The sequence below is a fragment of the Cetorhinus maximus genome, chromosome 4, assembly GCF_964194155.1.
Source record: "Cetorhinus maximus chromosome 4, sCetMax3.hap1.1, whole genome shotgun sequence".
NCBI lineage: Eukaryota > Metazoa > Chordata > Chondrichthyes > Lamniformes > Cetorhinidae > Cetorhinus > Cetorhinus maximus.
Genome location: NC_135882.1, coordinates 11,238,471 through 11,256,997, shown reverse-complemented (window position 1 = coordinate 11,256,997; position 18,527 = coordinate 11,238,471). Strand labels below are relative to the sequence as shown.

The window sequence follows — 18,527 nt, the reverse complement described above, 5'->3', positions numbered from 1 at the left end:
TGACAGTATCTTTAGTGGCAATTACAGTGATATCGTTCCATTTTGCGAGTCACAACTAGCACCAATCCGCTCTTAACCCCTTTTAAAGCATCCCAATGCAAAACGAACATGGTATTAATTTAGACGGTACACTCCACTTTCATTATAGCACAGTCCTCAGGAGTCAAGCATCGTGCATGTTACAATGGAGGGCAAGCTACACCGAGTGATCCAGAATGGAACGTGAAGGAATTAAAAGTTGAGGTTCCATGGCTTTAGAACAAGTCGGTGTTATCGGCTAAATGCCTGGTAAAGAGGGTGGAGTTTGGTTACCACAGAAACTCAAAACTGCAACTCCAGCAATACTGTACATAAAGTGCATGTTTAACTTTGCTTGGCCACAAAATAAATGAATCAGGCCCTCAGGCTCAAAGCACAACCAAGTGCTGAAAGAACATTGAGAGTCCTGGACTAAGTTGAAGAGGTTTTTTTTCAATGCATGTAGCAATGAATCACAAAACCATTGCTAAGGTAATGTCTCCTCAACCTGCTAATGCATAGAAATCCTCCACTGACACACCCCTCTGAGTGCATACATTGTGGACTTTGTTAACCTTTCAGCACCCACAGCATTGGAACTAACTCTTTGAACTAACCTTTTAATGGCAAAATGATAAGAGAGATCATTTTGTGCCTGTTTTAAGGACATTGGTGGAAAATCAGTAAATCCACTATGGCTGTGAGTTCTAGACCTACCAGTCCACTAAACCTCAAACAAAAGGCTGCGGTAGTGGTGCTGCTGCACTTGAAGCCTCCAGGGAAGCTTAAAGGTTGAGCCGTGTAAAGTTAAGTGGCTGCGTCGGAGGTGGGAGGAAATTCTTTCAGCCTCTCCAAAGGCTGAATGGGGCAACCAAGTGGCAGGCTGACATGAAAACAAGTGAAGGCAAACTCGAGGTAAAAGGTAAGAAACAGCAGGTGGGCAAGTGGCCGATTTTCTCAGCTACCAGTCTCCCGTGCGATGGCTAGCTAAGTGGACTCGGTGCTGCATAGGGTGGGTACAATGAGCATTGGCACACAATCCCCACAAGATGACAATGCATCATAACTGGCAAGCGGTTGGGATCGGGGGGGCAGTGGCTGGGGATGTGGGGTGTGTGGGGGGGAGGGGGGACTAAGCTCGATGCCATGGCATACAAGGCTATGGGCCTAGTGCTGGAAAATGGGATTAGAATAGTTAGGTACCTGTTTGACCAGCACAGACATGATGGGCCGAAGGGCCTTTTTCTGTGCTGTAGAGCTCTATGACTCTATGGGCTGAATTTTTCCTCCATCGGGGGGAAAGTTGAATGGTGGGCGCGCACAGGCGTGCTTCCGATTGGTGCCCCTGATCAGAGGCGCGGCGCCATTTTACGTGGACGGGCCAATTAAGGCCCGCCCAGCATGACGTCCGCACAGAAGCGCTGTGCACCCCCTGTGCGGGCGGGAGGGCGGGGGGAATCCCAAAATCAAGAGTGCGCTCTTTCGCACATGCACACAATAGATCACATTCATCTCCCTGAGGCTAAGTGCAGCCTCAGGGAGATCAGCTGTAAATGTAAAAAAACCTAAAAGTAGAAAAGTAAAATTTCCCTAACATGTCCCCTCATGTGACAATGTCGCATGAGTTGGGACATGTCCATAATTGTCACAAAAACTTTATTAAAAATTTTTAAACCCTACATGAAACCTCATCCCGCCCGTGGATGAGGTTTCATGTTTTTTCTAATTCCCGCCGGGGCTCCTGGCCTGCCCGCCAACCTTAAGGTTGGACGGGCAGGCCCACTAATTACATAATTGACTCTGTCAATGGCCTCAATTGGCTATTGACAGGTCAGCGGGCAGCAGCTGATTTTGCTGCGCCCTCGCCTACCTAAAAATTTAAATGGGGCGGGGTGACATCGGGAGTTCCCCCCAATGTCACCACGCGTCAGCGAGCGGGCACCACCCCCCTGACACATAAAATCCTGCCTCATGACTGTATGTTGTGTACAGTACCAATGGGATCTGGAAATAGATTCAGAAGATACCATACTTTAAGGAATATAAAGAGGGAGCTTCCTCGGGGCCCTCGCCCGCAACTCATGGTGACGCCATCGCCCGCCCTCTTCCAGCCCCCCCCACCCACCCCGGCAGCGCTGAGCTTTTCGACCGTGGTCGGGGGCCGATCGCTGTCTGGGGGGTCCGTTTCCAGGCCGCTCCCGGACCCGCCGATCAACCGAGAAATCCAAGCCTACGTACGGGCTCAAAAAAAAAGAGTTCTCAAAAATAAATCTCGTTAAAAATTTCAGAAATATACTTGATCTCCGAATTCTCCATTCTCCTGCACCCATTGAGCAAGCCGTTCCTGTCACCAAACATGACAGAATTCACCCCCTCCCCCCCGCCCCCCCCCACCGTATTCCAATGGTCCTCCCTCCGTGAACAATGCAAACTCCGAATCAAACGTGGGGAATGAACGAGTGAAACCCACAACGCTTCAAGGACTCGCTCGTCTGTCTTAGTCTCGTTCACTGGGGTTGAGCAGAAGGCACCATCAAATACAACAACAACAACTTGCGTTTATATAGCACCTTTAACGTCGAGAACTATCCCGAGCGCTCCACACGAGCAATCATCGAACAAGGGTTGAAACTGAGTGGCGTGAAAGCAAAATACCGCGGGCTCCCGAAATCTGAAATAAAAACAGAAAATGCTGAAAAAAACTCAGCAGGCCTGGCAGCATCGGTGGAGCGGAGTTAACGTTTCGAGTCCAATGTGACTCTTACTGCAGAGGCAATAAGGAGATATTTGGGCAAGTGTGGCCGAAAGTTTGGTTGAAGTTTAAGGAATGACTTAAAGAGGAAGGAGTGCAGAGGCAGAGAGGTTTAGGGAGAGAATTTCAGAGCTTAGGGCTGAAGCAATTGAAGACAGGGCCGCCACTGGGGGAGTGAACAACATCGGGGATTGGGATTAGAAATCGTGCTCATTATGAGGGGAACCCCAGAAGGTTCAGACTTTTAACCCGCACGTGATTCAGTGTTAGAGATACAGAATTGTTAGACTGAATGGAAATGGCGTGCATTGTAGGATTTAAGAAAGGATTGCAATTTGAGGATGGAATATTTTCATGATCAGCATGGCGGGTCAGGATAACAATGCACTCGCACTGGAGCCGACCACCACCCGCAATCAACTCCGTGCTGCCACTTTATGTGGGCGGGGCACTTAAGGAGCGCCCAGCGTAAGACGCAAGCCGCAGCGCTCAGCGCTACCTGTGCGGGCACGGGGAGGAGGGAGAGTCGGGGCCAGCGCTCTTTCGCGCGCACATGCTTGCGAAAGGGCGCTTCAGTCTCCCTGAGGCACGGAGCTGCTTCAGGCGAGATTGAAGCAGTTTTGAAATAAATAAATAAATGGTTTGAAAATGTAATTAAACATGTTCCCTCATGTGTCACGTGAGATGGGGCGTGTTTTTTTACATTTCGGAAATGTTTTTATTTAAGCGGCGAAAGCTTTAGGAAACCTCATCCCGCTGGTGGAGAAGAGAAAAGTGGGGGTGGTGGAGAACAAAGCGCGACTGAGCTGTTGAAATGCCAGCTCAGGCGCGATGGGCCCAATGGCACCTTTCTGCAGGATAGGTCCTGTGATTCTACATGGCAAGGGTAGAGTTCATGAATTCTTCCACCCGGTGAAGATCTTTGTGCTGCAGCAGCCCCACAAGAAGAAGGGACTTGCAAACCTCGGAGGGCCCTACACTCCACAAGATTTGTCTGTCTGTTGTTTGAATGGATGGGAAAATCAGCAGAGTTCCCAGCATGCTTGCAGTGAGGCCTACCGAACAGCACAAAATGGACAATCAGACGTGCCAATACGGACCAACCCTGGCTAATCATAATTTCCTTTTCATCTATGGACAGACTTTGTTTCCTTCATGTTTATTCAAAAAGAGAGATGTTGATTTCCAACTATGATAATGTCCCCGATTGCCTTTGGACTACATTTCGTTTTGAGCTATCAAGTTATACACTGGGTAATTATTAAAATGCTAATCCTAACGTGAACAAACTACTTTGAGTATTCAAAGGAATGCTCAGCTTTGAAAGTTTGTAATGTATTCTTTAAATAAATGTCGGTAATAGGGAATACACTGTAACGCCTGCTGCCTCCAAACCGGGAACAGCAATCAGGAATTCAGCTCCAACTCCGACCTCCGGCGCATGCACAGTTTCTCCAAGCGCTTACATCATCAGTGTGCGTCCCGAAACTTCAGCTGCCGCATCGCCCCCCATTCCCCTCTTTATTCCACTCGCTGCTTCCCCCACTGCTCCCCTCGCTGTTCTCCTCACTTCCCCTGCTCCCCAGCCGCTTCTCCTGAAGCGGGGAGGGAGTGAGGAGAGTGGTGAGGGGAAGCGGGGAGGGGAGTGAGGAGAGCGGTGAGGGGAAGCGGGGAGGGAGTGAGGAGAGCGGTGAGGGGAAGCGGGGAGGGGAGTGAGGAGAGTGGTGAGGGGAGTGAGGAGAGCGGTGAGGGGAGTGGAGGAGGGGAGTGAGGAGAGCGGTGAGGGGAAGTGGGGAGGGGAGTGAGGAGAGCGGTGAGGGGAAGTGGGGAGGGGAGTGAGGAGAGCGGTGAGGGGAGTGAGGAGAGCGGGGAGGGGAGTGAGGAGAGTGGTGAGGGGAGGGAGGAGAGCGGTGAGGGGAAGCGGGGAGGGAGTGAGGAGAATGGTGAGGGGAAGCGGGGAGGGGAGTGAGGAGAGCGGTGAGGGGAAGCGGGGAGGGAGTGAGAAGAGTGGTGAGGGGAAGCGGGGAGGGGAGTGAGGAGAGTGGTGAGGGGAAGCGGGTGGGGGGAGTGAGGAGAGTGGTGAGGGAAGCGGGGAGGGGAGTGAGGAGAGCGGTGAGGGGAAGCGGGGAGGAGAGTGAGGAGAGCGGTGAGGGGAGTGAGGAGGGGAGTGAGGAGAGCGGGGAGGGGAGTGAGGAGAGTGGTGAGGGGAGTGAGGAGAGCGGTGAGGGGAAGCGGGGAGGGGAGTGAGGAGAGCGGTGAGGGGAAGCGGGGAGGAGAGTGAGGAGAGCGGTGAGGGGAGTGAGGAGGGGAGTGAGGAGAGCGGGGAGGGGAGTGAGGAGAGTGGTGAGGGGAGTGAGGAGAGCGGTGAGGGGAAGCGGGGAGGGGAGTGAGGAGAGTGGTGAGGGGAAGCGGGGAGGGGAGTGAGGAGAGCGGTGAGGGGAAGCGGGGAGGGGAGTGAGGAGAACGGTGAGGGGAGTGAGGGGAGCGGGGAGGGGAGTGAGGAGAGCGGTGAGGGAAGTGGGGAGGGGAGTGAGGAGAGCAGGGAGGGGAGTGAGGAGAGTGGTGAGGGGAAGCGGGGAGGGGAGTGAGGAGAGCAGTGAGGGGACCAGGGGAAGTGGCGAGGGGAGTGAGGAGAGTGGTGAGGGGAGGTGGGGAGGGGAGTGAGGAGAGTGGTGAGGGGAAGCGGGGAGGGGAGTGAGGAGAGCGGGGAGGGGAAGCGGGGAGGGGAGTGAGGAGAGCGGGGAGGGGAAGCGGGGAGGAGAGTGAGGAGAGCGGGGAGGGGAAGTGGGGAGGGAGTGAGGAGAGAGGTGAGGGGAAGCGGGGAGGGGAGTGAGGGGAGCGGTGAGGGGAAGTGGGGAGGGGAGTGAGGAGAGCGGTGAGGGGACCAGGGGAAGTGGCGAGGGGAGTGAGGAGAGCGGTGAGGGGAAGTAGGGAGGGGAGTGAGGAGAGCGGTGAGTGGAAGCGGGGAGGGGAGTGAGGAGAGCGGTGAGGGGAAGCGGGGAGGGGTGTGAGGAGAGCGGTGAGGGGAAGCGGGGAGGGGAGTGAGGAGATCGGTGAGGGGACCAGGGGAAGTGGCGAGGGGAGTGAGGAGAGTGGTGAGGGGAAGCGAGAAGGGGAGTGAGGAGAGTGGTGAGAGGAGTGAGGAGAGCGGTGAGGGGAGTGAGGAGAGCGGTGAGGGGAGTGAGGAGAGCGGTGAGGGGAGTGAGGAGAGCGGTGAGGGCACCAGGGGAAGTGGGGAGGGGAGTGAGGAGAGAGGTGAGGCGACCAGGGGAAGCGGCGAGAGGCTGTCAGTAAAAGCCAATGAAATCTTATGGTTCCATCCGTGTGCCAATCGCCAGTTCTTAAGGCTGCATTAAGCTGAGGCAGCGCCTGCACTTGGAAACTCCCTAGGGGTATCCAAGTTAAATTGGAGTTACCCTGTTTGATGTAGGCAACTACCTGGGTCCTCACTGTAGGTAACGTCACCGTCTTTGCCACGGCAACAGCGCATGTGAAGGAAGTGCTCCCCCTAGTGTTGCAGCGTAAATAAACGCTGCCTCATGAACATCGTGAAGGACAATCAGAAAAATTAGCACATTTCTGACTTCAAGGGCAGAATTTTCCTGTTGGTTTGCGAGGGGAGGTCCCCGCACGCCGACGCATAAAATGACGCACGGTGATGTCGGGCGAGAGTCCCAATGTCACCGCGCGCCATCGCAATATTTCGGTGGGTGGGCACGCAATGATCTCCGATGCGCACCCACCATTAATTAACGGGCCACTTAAGGCCCTTGAGGCACCAATCGATGGTGAATTTTCAGCGCCCGTGCGATCTTCAGGTTATCGCACGGGTGCAACGGGCAGGCGGGTAGGTACAAACCTCATCCACGGGCGGGATAAGAAGGCTCAGTGGGGTTGGGAGTGTGCTCAGTCAGATATTTATGTTTGAACCTTCCTGATACTTGCCTGTGCGAGCAGAAATACTTTAAAACTCATCCCAGCTGCTTGGACTGGACTAACAAGCTTCAGGTCAGCACTCGGCAGTGAAGATCCTTTTTGGGGCCTGCAGGTTTCAGGAAGCCTTCCCTTAGCCTGGGAATGGGAGTTGTGCTCTCCGCTGGAGGCACCTCCTCTGAGGAGGAAGGGAGGGCCAGAAGGGGGAGGAGGCCAGGAGTGCACATTCAGCCTCCAGGGGAGCCACCTTTGGGAGGACAGGCGCAGGCACAAGGGGTGCAGGGCCAAGAGGTAGCCCAAGGCGGAAGGGGCCACATAAGACGCCACTATCCTGCTGCCAGGATATACAGGCGGTGAAGCAGCTACCTCAATATGTCTGAGGTGCAGTGACAAAGGAGGCACCGTCTCTTAAGGGAGACAGTGAACCAAATCTGTCAGATGATAGGCCCTGAGATCTCCGCTAACTGTGTGGGCGGACACCTCATGCCAGTGGCTCTAAAGGTCACAGCTGCCCACAACTTCTATGCCTCTGGCTCCTTCCAGGGCTCGGTGGGTGATCTTTGCGGTGTCTCCCAATCAGCTGTCCACACTTGTGTCAAGCAGGTTACAGGCGCTCTATTCAGTCGTGCATTGACCTTCATCCACTACCGTTGGGACCAGGCAAGTCAGACAGAGCGAGCCAGAGGCTTCGCGGCCATTGCTGGCTTCCCCCGTGTCCAGGGTGCTATAGACTGTACACATGTGGCCATCAAGGCGCCAGCAGGTGAGCCCGGTGCCTTTGTCAACAGGAAGGGCTTCCACTCCATGAACGTGCAGATAGTCTGTGATCACAGAATGCTGATTCTACAAGTCTGTGCAAGGTACCCAGGCAGGTCCCACGACGCTTACATCCTCAGACACTCCCAGGTGCCGAGGCTCTTCAGTGCTCCAGCCCGGCTGGATGGATGGCTGCTGGGTGACAAGGGCTATCCCCTCAGAAGGTGGCTCATGACGCCTCTCTGCCATCCAAGAACAGAAGCTGAGCAGCGGTACAATAGGAGCCAGGGCACCACAGGGGCTGTGGTGGAGAGAACCATCGGTCTTCTCAAGATGCGCATCCAATGCCTGGACCGTTCATGGGCCGCACTCCAGTACCCCCCAGATCGTGTGTCGGTGATAGTGGTTGCATGCTGCGCTCTCCACAATCTTGTGCTGGAAAGGGGCGACACTGTGGATGAAGAAGATGTAGACCCAGTGGCTGCGGCTGCACACGATGAGTCCAGCAGTGAGTCCGAGGATGAGCACGCACAGGGAAATGCTGAGGGGGTAGACGCTGACCCGGGCATACTCCAGGGAGGCAGGGACACCCGGGAGGCTTTAATCCAATGACCCTTCAGCTAGAACACCACAGATGGACCTCCAACAAAAGCATGTGCTGCAGGCTCCATACTCGATACCTGAGTGCTAAATCTGCCTGGATAGTAACATTAACTAAGGGCCTTGTCAATAAAGCTCAATCTGACACAACCCATTCATAATATCATGGGTAACCATCCACCTGCAGAGGAAAAGAGGCACCCTCAGCCATGGTCACATGTCTAAATTTAATGATATGACAAAATGATCATAAGTGAAGAAAATGATAAAGGTGTTAAACAACACACCAACTAATCATGACCTCATTGCGGGGCAACACAAAAGCACCAGTGAAAAACCTGTGGTGTGCCTAAGGTGCCTTAAATTTCCATTTTCGGGTGCTATGTCTTGGTGCTGCCCCCTCACTGGGACTGGCATCTGAGACTCTGCTGACTCTACTGTCCTGTTGGCCTCAGTGACCTTGGCGGCCATCCTTGGGCCCGTGGAGTCTGTGCTGGTCCTGCCGGGGTGGGGAGTGGCCAGTTCCACAGCTGGTATCTCCCTAATTATTGCAGCCTCATTGGATACAACGGTTACTGGCAGAGGGGCAGAGGAGCTGCTACCCTCATCCGGAGTGCCCTGAGAGGAGCCCGCAGAGACGACGGGCAGCTGCTGCGTCGATGTGAGGCCGGTTCAGACCTCCCTGCTCACCGTAGATGGATGAGCACCGAGCTGGGAAACTTGATGCCCAGGCCATCTCCCACACTCCAGAGGCACATCATCAACCACCGACTGAGCATGTGCCTGGTACCCTGCAGTCCTCCGACTGCTGGCGCCATGGGCATTTTCTGTCTCTCCCAGCTCCTCCAGTGACTATGAAGTGCCCTCATCGCTGTGCCCTGGGACACTAGCCGATGTTCTAATTCCCACTGAGGTGCCAGTGTCTGTGCTGGTGCCTGCCTGGCAGAGATGGTGTGACGCTGGTGGGTCAGAATTCAGGGCCCTCAGGTGTGAGAGGGGGCCTCTGCTGCTCCTCCTCCTGGCCCTGCTCCGCTGATGCTGAAAGGAAGAACATGGACATTGGATCAGTTAACGTGGAGACAATGTCAATGTGCATCCCTGTCCCCCGGATCATTATGCGCTCATCCTTCCATAGCCAATGGTCAAGCCATGTTGCAAACTTCAACCACTGAACATTCAGCACTGCCATGGCTGTTGGGAGAACAATGGTGACCTCACTGCTGGGCAAACATACCTACCCATGGCACCCCAGCCTCACCGACACCGGTGGACCTGGGCGCATGGTGTCTCTCCAGATCGAGGGCCTTGTGCTCGTACCTGGAAATGATGGCCAACTGTGCCGGCCCTCCGCCAGTCCTCACCCGCTCGGCGGCATTATGAGCATTCTTCTCCTGAAAAGGAGAGAGGAACATTGATTTGTGCTACTTGTACCTGGAATCTCTTCGCTGCTGTCGCACACCAATCATACTGGGACATTGCAGGGCTCCAGTGCCTCCTCACCCCACTGCTGCCGCACACTCACACAAAGAGGTCAGGTCTGTCTCCCCCTTGGCCAAATGCAGCCTACACCACATTTGGCACCACACAGTCTAACCTTGCAAAGCAAGGAGGCGCAAGCATGTGGAATGCAAAGGGAAACAGATGGATCAGTGCCCTGCCACCTTGAAGCTCCCCTCCCAGCATGTCATCACCCTGACTTTGACATGTCCTGGAGTTCCAGCACTGCCCCTAGGTGCAGCTCCTCCAGGTTGACCCCAGAACAGTAATGTGGGTGTCACTGTGCCACATACTGTGGGTGCAGAACCCATCTCTTCACCACCCTCTCAGGGTGACCTCGACATGGGCAACATCTGCTGGCCCACCCAGCGAAGGACACAGACAGTCAATGATTCAATGTAGTCACTACACTCAGACTTGGCGAGGGGGGGTGGGGGGGTAGTTGGATGGGGGGGGGGGAGGTGTGGTGGGGGTGGTGGGCCGAGGGAAAGCCTATCTGCTGGGTTAAGTGACCAATGCCAACATAGTCCTCACCCTTCCAGAGCACAAAAGGTCATTAAAACACTTGCGACACTGGATCCAGGTGTGTCGCACCACATTGCGGAGGCTCACTACCTCCGCCACCTCCTCCCAGGCATGTTTGGTCATGTGGGAGGTCCTCCTCCTCCCATCCCTGGGAACGAGGGCCTCCCGCTGTGCTGCCACCTCCTCCAGGAGGACAGCAAGGCAATTGTCTGAGAAATGAAGGGCACAGTGGCCCTCCCTGCCCTACCCTCCTGCCCGGCCGGCTCACCAGCAGCGATCTGGGGAGCCTTTCTGCTGGCCATGATTCACAGCCTTTGCAAGGCTGCAGGAGGACTTTTAAACAAGCCGTCAAGTCACCATTGGACCCAGTGGCCATTGCAGTCCCGCCGCCGCCCGCCCGCCCGCTCCCGCTCTCCTCGGGAGCCGCGATTCACGCTGGGCGGGCCTTAATTGGCCCACCCACGTAAAATGGTGGTACAGACCCGATCACGGGTGGCGATCAGGTTCCGCGCCCACTCCCACACGGCCTGCCCGACAGACAGAAAATTCTGCCCCTAGTATTCTTGGAATTAAATATTTATACAGAAAAAAGAGTGACTGTAGTAGCCAGCTATCCCATTTCTACTCGGCTAAATGAAGGGAGTCGTGTAAGAACATTCTTCTTGTTCTCCTCTAGGTAGCATCCTTAATTATTCAAAGGTTGTGAACTATAGCTTTATGCCGTGATTTTTGCGACCGGGCAGGGTGAGGAGGCAGGTAAAATTACCTCAGCCGGAAAAAGCATCAAACCCTGTGTTATTGGCGACACTGTGAACCACATGCTAGCCATTTAGCCAATTGAGCTAACTGCCCCCACACCACCACCTCCACACAACCTCCCCCCAACCCGGTGCGCACATTATCCTGGTTTTTCATTATTCATTCACGGGATGTGGGCTTCACTGGCTGGGCCAGCATTTATTGCCCCTTGAGAAGGTGGCGGTGAGCCGCCTTCTTGAACCGCTGCAGTCCATATGGCGTAGGTCCACCCACAGTGCCATTAGGGAGGGAGTTCCAGGATTTTGACCCAGCGACAGGGAAGAAATGGCGATATATTTCCAAGTCAGGATATATTTCCCAAGTGGGATGATGTAACCGTTGGCATTGGGGCATCGATCACATTTGACACGATTAATTTTAAACTGTTGTTGTTCTTAGGAAAAAAAAATTTAAAAAGCAATGAAACTCAAGACAGGTAAATCCAGTGTGACAGGTAGAGTTTCCAAGGCCGCCAGCAAGTCATCACAGTACAGGAGTTCTCAAAGCAGAGTCAGAGTGAACAAATGTGGTAACACCTCAATAAAGTACAAATGCTTTGTACATTTCAAAATATCCTTAATACAGACATTCTTACATTCCTCCAAAACGTATTTTCTTCCAAGTCGATATTATTAATAGGCAACTAAACTATTTAAATAGCAAAAAGACTAAGGCCCTCATTAAAACAACAGAGAGGAATTTGATAAAGCTTTAGAGGTGCAAATGGTCATTTCTACTTTACAGTATCAATGGCCAATTCACTGTTTCTACCATTAATAACAAAGACCCACATTGGGCTTAATGTCATTCACACCAAAAGAGCACAGGAGAAGACCACTCAGCCATATATAAGATCCTGAGGGGGCTTGACAGGGTGGGTGCTGAAAGGATGTTTCCCCTTGTGGGAAATTTCTTCATATGCACGTACCTGCTCATACTTCTTTTCTTCTTCCATTTTACGTTGATTTTCCTATGCACTGCATCCGTTTACTTCCCAGACCACAGAAATCCTACCTACTGAATCAGAGAGAAACAAGGTCACACTTACAAAAATTAAGATCACACTCTCATTCTCAAATAGTTTTGTCAAAGAGGTCTTATTCCCTTTTCAAGAAGTTACAATCCTTCCAAATCAGACCCACGGAGCATCCTATTAATGCTCTACTTCTGATGGATGCATTTTTTGTTCTTTGTATACAGGCTTCGCAAGCAAGCCCAGCATTTATTGCCCTCGACAGCAGCTCAAAACCACATTACTGTGGGTCTGGAGTCACATGTAGGCCAGTCCAGGTAAGGATGGCAGGTTTCCTTCCCTAAAGGGGCATTGAATGGGTTTTTACAGAAACCGACGATAGTTTCACGGCCACCATTACCGAGATAAGCTTTCAAATCCAGATTTTATTTTTTAATTAATTGAGCTCAAATTTCACCAACTGCTGGTGGTGAGATTTGAACCAATGTCTCTAGAGCATTAACACTGGCCTTTGGATTGTTAGTCCAGTGACATTACCACTACACCACCATCTCCCCAAATAAAACAAGGAGCCCAATGAACATTAAGATAAAAGCAAAATACTGCAGATGCTGGGAATCTGAAACAAAAACAGGAAATGCTGGAATAACTCAGCAGGTCTGGCGGCATTTGTGGAGGGAGAAGCAGAGTTAATGTTTCGAGTCCGTATCACCCTTCTTCAGGGCCCATTGAACATAATGTGCGCTGTCAGTTTAGAAAGCTGGTTTGGTTTCTCTCTGTGCTCAATTCCCTCCTTTTAACAAAGATTTGCAGTTAACCTGGGACGAGAATCTATGGGCTGACACTCTACCAAGGGTGTGCTGCACTGTCAGAGCACCAGCTTTCAAATCAGACATGAAAGTAAAGCAAACAGAAAACTGCCCTCTCAGGTGGACCTAAAAGATCCCACAGCGCTATTTTGGAGATGTGCAGGGGAGTTCATCCTGCTGTTCTGGCCAACCTTTATCCCTCAACCAACAGCTAAAGTCCAGATGGACTGTTCATTACCTCATTGCTTTTTGCAGGAACTTGCTGTGTGCAAATTGGGTGCGTTTTTCATACTTTGCCACTGTGGCTCACTTCAGACAGCACTTTCTTGATTGTAAAGCATTTTGGGATGTCCTGAGATCATGAAAGGCGTCATATAAATACAAATATTTCTTTTCAATGTAGGATCCAGCAGGATTCTCCGTGAAAACCTTAAAATCTCAGCATCTTGACATCCAGGAAAAGCTATGTCAATTCACTCAAAAGGTACTTGCATATTCGCTGTGAATAGATGACCACATCTTATGACATTCAGTATGTGTAATAGTTGGGAGCTCTACAATTAGCCTCAATAACCCTAGGCTCAGGACCTAACAACAGAAACAGGTATTCTGACTGGTGAGCCAAGATTTTCCCCCTTTGTTAAAAACGATGGTACAATATCCGTTTTTCACTGCTAATCAAAATTACAGGAATGCGTAGTCTTGAGCCATGTATTTCCTGAGAATTCAGTTTCACAACGTGAAAAAGTGGCAGGCAGTCATAATGCAATAAAGGTCCCACATCCCGAGCACCAAATCATCCCTTCAACCAATGCCTCTGTTTCCCATCACAAAAGGTTGTGACTGGGCTATTCTCACCAGTTGCGGGAACAGCTGGAACCTAGCAGCAAGGCCATGTCCAAGACTGCCTGTGGCTGGTAGGATAATTGTGGCCCTCACTGTCTATCCCAGATGCTCATTCCAGGTGACACCAATGATATCAGTCCCGTTTGTAGAGTATTGTTGAGGCTGGTAACAGATGCACTCAGCGACAAGAGGGGACATTTCATTGCCTCCCCATTGGAGGCTGCCAAGTTTGGGTTTCATACCTATGAACTGTTGGCTTCTTGGAAGTCAGAGAAATAATTGGCTACACAAACACCCACACACACATGCACACGCGCACACACACACACACACACTCATTGCCTTCATGTGCTCTGCCTCTCTCAAGGCCCTGATTTGTGGAGGGGTAGGGCTTCCACTCCATTAATGTGCAGCTCATGCGTGTCCACAGGCAGGGGAGAATGCAGGCCTGTGCCCTATTTCTTGGCAGTTGTCATGACGGCTTTGTCCTGCATCAGTCCTCAATTCTAGCCAACTCCTGCCTCCCATTCCCTGCAACGCCCTCACAACTGCAGCCCTCAACCACCACCCCCCCACCAACCCCACCCTACCCCCCACCCCACCCACTGCCTCTGCCTTCCATCGGTGGTCAGGCAGGCTGCTTGGGAGAGGGAACAAGGGATATCCTTGAACTGTCTGCCTTGGTTCAGTTGGTACATAACACTCATGCCACTCACTCAGGCAATTTTGGGTCCACTCCGGAGACTTGAACACATAATCTAGGCTGACAGTCCCAGCCCAGTAATGAGGGAGTGCTGCAAGGTCAGAGGTGCTGTCTTTTGGATGAGACATTGTAATTAGGCCCTGGCTAAGATCCCATGACACTATTTGAAGAAGAGCAGAGAAGTACTCCCCAGTTTCTGGTCAATAGTTATTCCTCAATCAACATTGCAGGAACAGGTTATCTGGTCATTAGCATATTGCTGTTAGTTGGAACTTGCAGTATGCAAATTGGTTGCTCCATTTCCTACAGTGCACTCGCTACACTTCAGTAAGTACCTCACTGGCTTTAAAGTGCTTTTGGATGTGCTAATTATGTGAAAACCCTATATACCTATATAAACCCTATATACGTGCGAGTCTTTGTATTTGACCTCATGGCTCATGACTCAAGTCAGGAATCCAAACCCGTCAGCTGAGCAAGATTAGAATCAATGCTGCACCACAATCAGAGTTTATACAGAGACCCATTCTGAAACAGAGGTCTCACTACCTGGACAGTCCAGAGCAGGGGGGTGGGGGGTAGGGTAGGGTGGTGTGGGGTGGGGCGGGGTTTGGCGGTTGGAATGTCTCCAGAATCTTCCTGGATTACTGCATTTTCCATGACTTCACCCGGAAAAGGGGGCAGCTATTGGAGCTGTTCAGCCAAGAAGGTGTAAAGGAGCAGGATGAAGAGGAAATCTCTTCATTCTTTCATGGGATGTGGACGTCATTGGCAAGGCCAGCATTCATTGTCCATCCCTAATTGCCCCTGAACTAAGTGCCTTGCCAGGCCATTTCAGAGGACGGTTAAGAGTCAACCACGCTTTGCTGTGGGTCTGGAGTGACATGTAGGCCAGACCAGGTAAGGATGGCAGATTTCCTTCCCTAAAGGACATTGGTGAACCAGATGAGTTTTTTTTTTAAATATTGATAATAGTTTCATGGTCACCATTACTGAGCCCAGCTTTCAATTCCAGATTTATTAATTGAATTCAAATTCCACCAGCTGCTATGGTGGGATTTGAACCCATGGCCCCAGAGCATTAGCCTGGGCCTCTGGCAACTAGGCCACCTTCTCCCTGCAAGTCCAGGCAGCTGAGGACAATGAAGAAGAGTAAGGACAACTGTGCTGTCATCTGTCTCAGCTCTATAGCTTTCGCTGTTCAGTGTAAGGCTTTTTGAATCATTTCTACCCCAATGCACCAACTAGCTTCACAATCATTTCTTTTAACCAGCTGATTGGTGTCCTAATCTTCAACAAAGATCAATAAAAAGAAAATGAAGTCAGGCAGCAAATTGATGAACCACAGTTCATAGCAAAGCTTGTTTACAGTGCTGCTTGAGAACCAAGCATCACCCTCATGTGAGCCCCTAGCGGCCGCCTTTTGTGCTTTTCCGCCTGGCCTGATGCCCCTACAGACATCTCCCCAGTGGGAACAGCTTGGGAGATGGAAGGCTGGTGAACATCTAAAGGGGGTCTTTTGAGATGGCCATGGGTGAGTGACCCTGAGAAGCTCTGTGAATAGAAGGAAAGGGCCACAGGCTGCAGTATCTCAGCATCGGTCAGATCATCCTGGGCTGGCTAGTTGCCTGGCACCAACACTGGTCCAGAGGTTGGTAGGCAGCAAGGGTTTGCCATGAAGAAGAACAGCGTCTGCCTCTCCCATGGTGGAAATGCCACTGTCATGGGCTTGTACCTGAACCACTTGGTGTGAGAATGAAGTCCAAAAGCAAGACGGTGCTTTGAAAGCCCCTATTCATAGTCTCCTTTCTGCCTTGAAAGATAGGGGAATTGCTCATACCTAGATTCAAGGCACTCTAAGCTTCTGACCTGAATCTCCAGCACTCTGGGTCTGTCCTGGCTGTCGTATTCATGCTCCATGGTTGACTGCATTGCCTTTACACTCTCCTGCAATACCCCTCACAGGTTGGAGTTGGGTTCCTTCACTCCACCCAGCATTATGTGCAGGCTGGAAATACTCAGCAGGTCTGGCTGCATCTGTGGAGAGAGAAACAGAGCTAACGTTTCGAGTCCGTATGACTCTTTTTCAGAGACTCAAAACATTAACTCTGTTTCTCGCTCCACAGGTGCTGTTAGACCTGCTGAGTTTTTCCAGCATTTTCTGTTTTTATTTCCGATTTCCAGCATCCGCAGTATTTTGCCTTTATATTACCTGCAGGCTCACTGGTAGATAGTCCAGTAAATGAAACACTTTGGTGTGTACAGCCATCAGTCGTCTTCTATAGGCTGGCCTCTGGGAATCAGCACTTGTGCCTTCAGCAGCAGGCATTGAGGGCAAGCTGGTTCTGAGAACAGGTTTCCATCCTGCACTTGCTTCTACACTCCTGTACTGGGAGGAACATCCAGCGCAGACCCTAACCCTCAACACGGCCAACTTTTGAGGTTGAGTTGTGATACTGTGCGGTCAAAAGCTGTCCCATTTCTCTGTTCCAAGCGGGCCCTCGATTTCTGCACTGCCCTGGAGTAAGACAAGGGGAACTTAGTGGGAATGGTAAGCAGAGTGAGATGAATGTGAAATTAAAGCAGTTCCACTTTGCAAAGTATGTATTCGGGAGAGATTTCAGTGAGACAATAAAAGAGGAATAGATAGTCCAAACAAGTGTGGCCTCAATCTCTCCAGCCGCAGTGATCCTGATGCACCTGTGACTGCAATATCCATGGCATCCTTTTCCAAAGGATTCAGGACAAATATGAGTGACCTCTTTACTCTTCTCCATCTGTGTTCCCTGATGCTGTGCTCCAGCGTGTAAGAACATAGTGAGTGTGTTAGTGGGTGGACTGGTAAGCATGCAATAGTGCTGCTGGTGCATGATAGGTGGTGCAGGAGTGTGGAAGTGAGAGGAGCGATTGTGAGGACAGAAGCAAGTGCAGAGTTCATCAATAGCAACAGAGGAGTTGGGGTGAGTGTGCTGCCATGATAGGGTGGAAGTGATGCAAAGGGGGACGGAGAACAATTGAGTGCTGGAGCTACAGGTGGAGCAGGACTAAAGAGGGAGAGAGAGAGAGAAAGATAGAACATGTGAGTCAGAGCCTCACCTTGGCAGCTCCAGTGAGATCATTGAATTTCTTCCAACATTACAGCTAATGGGTGCAAAGCACCTGGCATTCACCTACTCTGCCACCTCTGACCACTGATGCCACACAATTTGCCAAGGCACCCTTCTGCCCTCAGAATGAAGTAGCAGCTCCCTCCCCCAACAAGGGACGCCTCTACAGCTAATAAATAATGGGTGGGGTGTTGACCACTTGCCGTGCATATTAACAGAGGGCACGCTTTCGAACATCGCACATGCCTCCTGCTGGCGCCATCGTTTTCAATGCCGCACCAATTTTGTCCCGGGCAGTAACTCAGCCATTTGGAAAAGGCACTCAAGAGGAGCCACAAACGAAAGGAAAAATCTAGAACGCTGCCACTTTGCATTATTAATACCATCTAGGGTTCCTTAAAGAGCTAATGTTGCATTTTCCTTCCAGCAATTTAAAAACTGGCAGCCTTTGCGTTGGCAACAGTGTCAGGAGGTAAATGAGGCGAATGCTGCTCCCTTCATGGGGGTCAAAACCCCACGTAGCAAAATACTTCTCCTTCTCATCTCTGAGAATGGCTAACTGGCTGCTGCTCTTTTATTTCTGGCTACAGGCAAGTTGAGTGAGCAGGTCCATCACTACAGAACTAAAGCTGTGGTGTGCCAAGGTTTCCCGACCATCGGGGGAACATCCAGCTGCCAGAATTGGAGACAGAATCCACAAACCTGAAAAGAGTTATTTTGGTCAGCGCTGTGCCTGATGCAATAAACCCTCTCACAATCTAAATCAAAAGCCGAGAAATCCACGTAACAACAATTACTTACATTTAGATAGCACCTTTAGTATAACAAACCGTCCAAGGCTTTTCACAGAAATGCAAAGTTAGACGCTGAACCAGGTAAGGAAGTATTAGAGCAGATGGCCAAAAGTTTGGTCAAGGAAGTCGGTTTTAAAGGGAAGAGAGGTAGAGAGGCAGAAACGTTTAAGAAGGGAATTCCAGAGCTTAGGGCCCAGGCAGCCAAAGGCAATTAAAATCAGGGATGCTCAAGAGGCCAGACTTCAAGGAACGTAAATATCCTGGAGGACTGTGGGGCTGGAGGAGATTACAGAGATAGGGAGAGGTGAGGCCAAGGAGGGATTTGAAGGCAAGGATGAAAATTTTAAAACCAGGCCATTGCTTGACAGTAAGCACAGGGGTGAAAGTTGGACAGAACTTGGCACGAATGAGAGTGC

At 51.3% G+C, this 18,527-nt stretch overlaps 1 protein-coding gene across 6 annotated transcripts in view; it reads right to left on the bottom strand.

The window, feature by feature from the left end:
* Positions 1-11,896, bottom strand: part of ofcc1 (orofacial cleft 1 candidate 1) — a 322,374-nt gene extending 310,478 nt beyond the window's left edge. For 5 of the 6 annotated variants that reach the window (XM_078539931.1, XM_078539933.1, XM_078539934.1 and 2 more), the window contains exon 1: positions 11,808-11,896. In XM_078539931.1, the coding sequence (XP_078396057.1) occupies positions 11,808-11,834 (27 nt within the window). In that variant the 5' untranslated portion in view covers positions 11,835-11,896. The remainder of the gene's footprint in view (positions 1-11,807) is intronic. The other variant, XM_078539932.1, reaches the window with a different exon arrangement.
* Between the last annotated feature and the right edge of the window lie 6,631 nt (positions 11,897-18,527).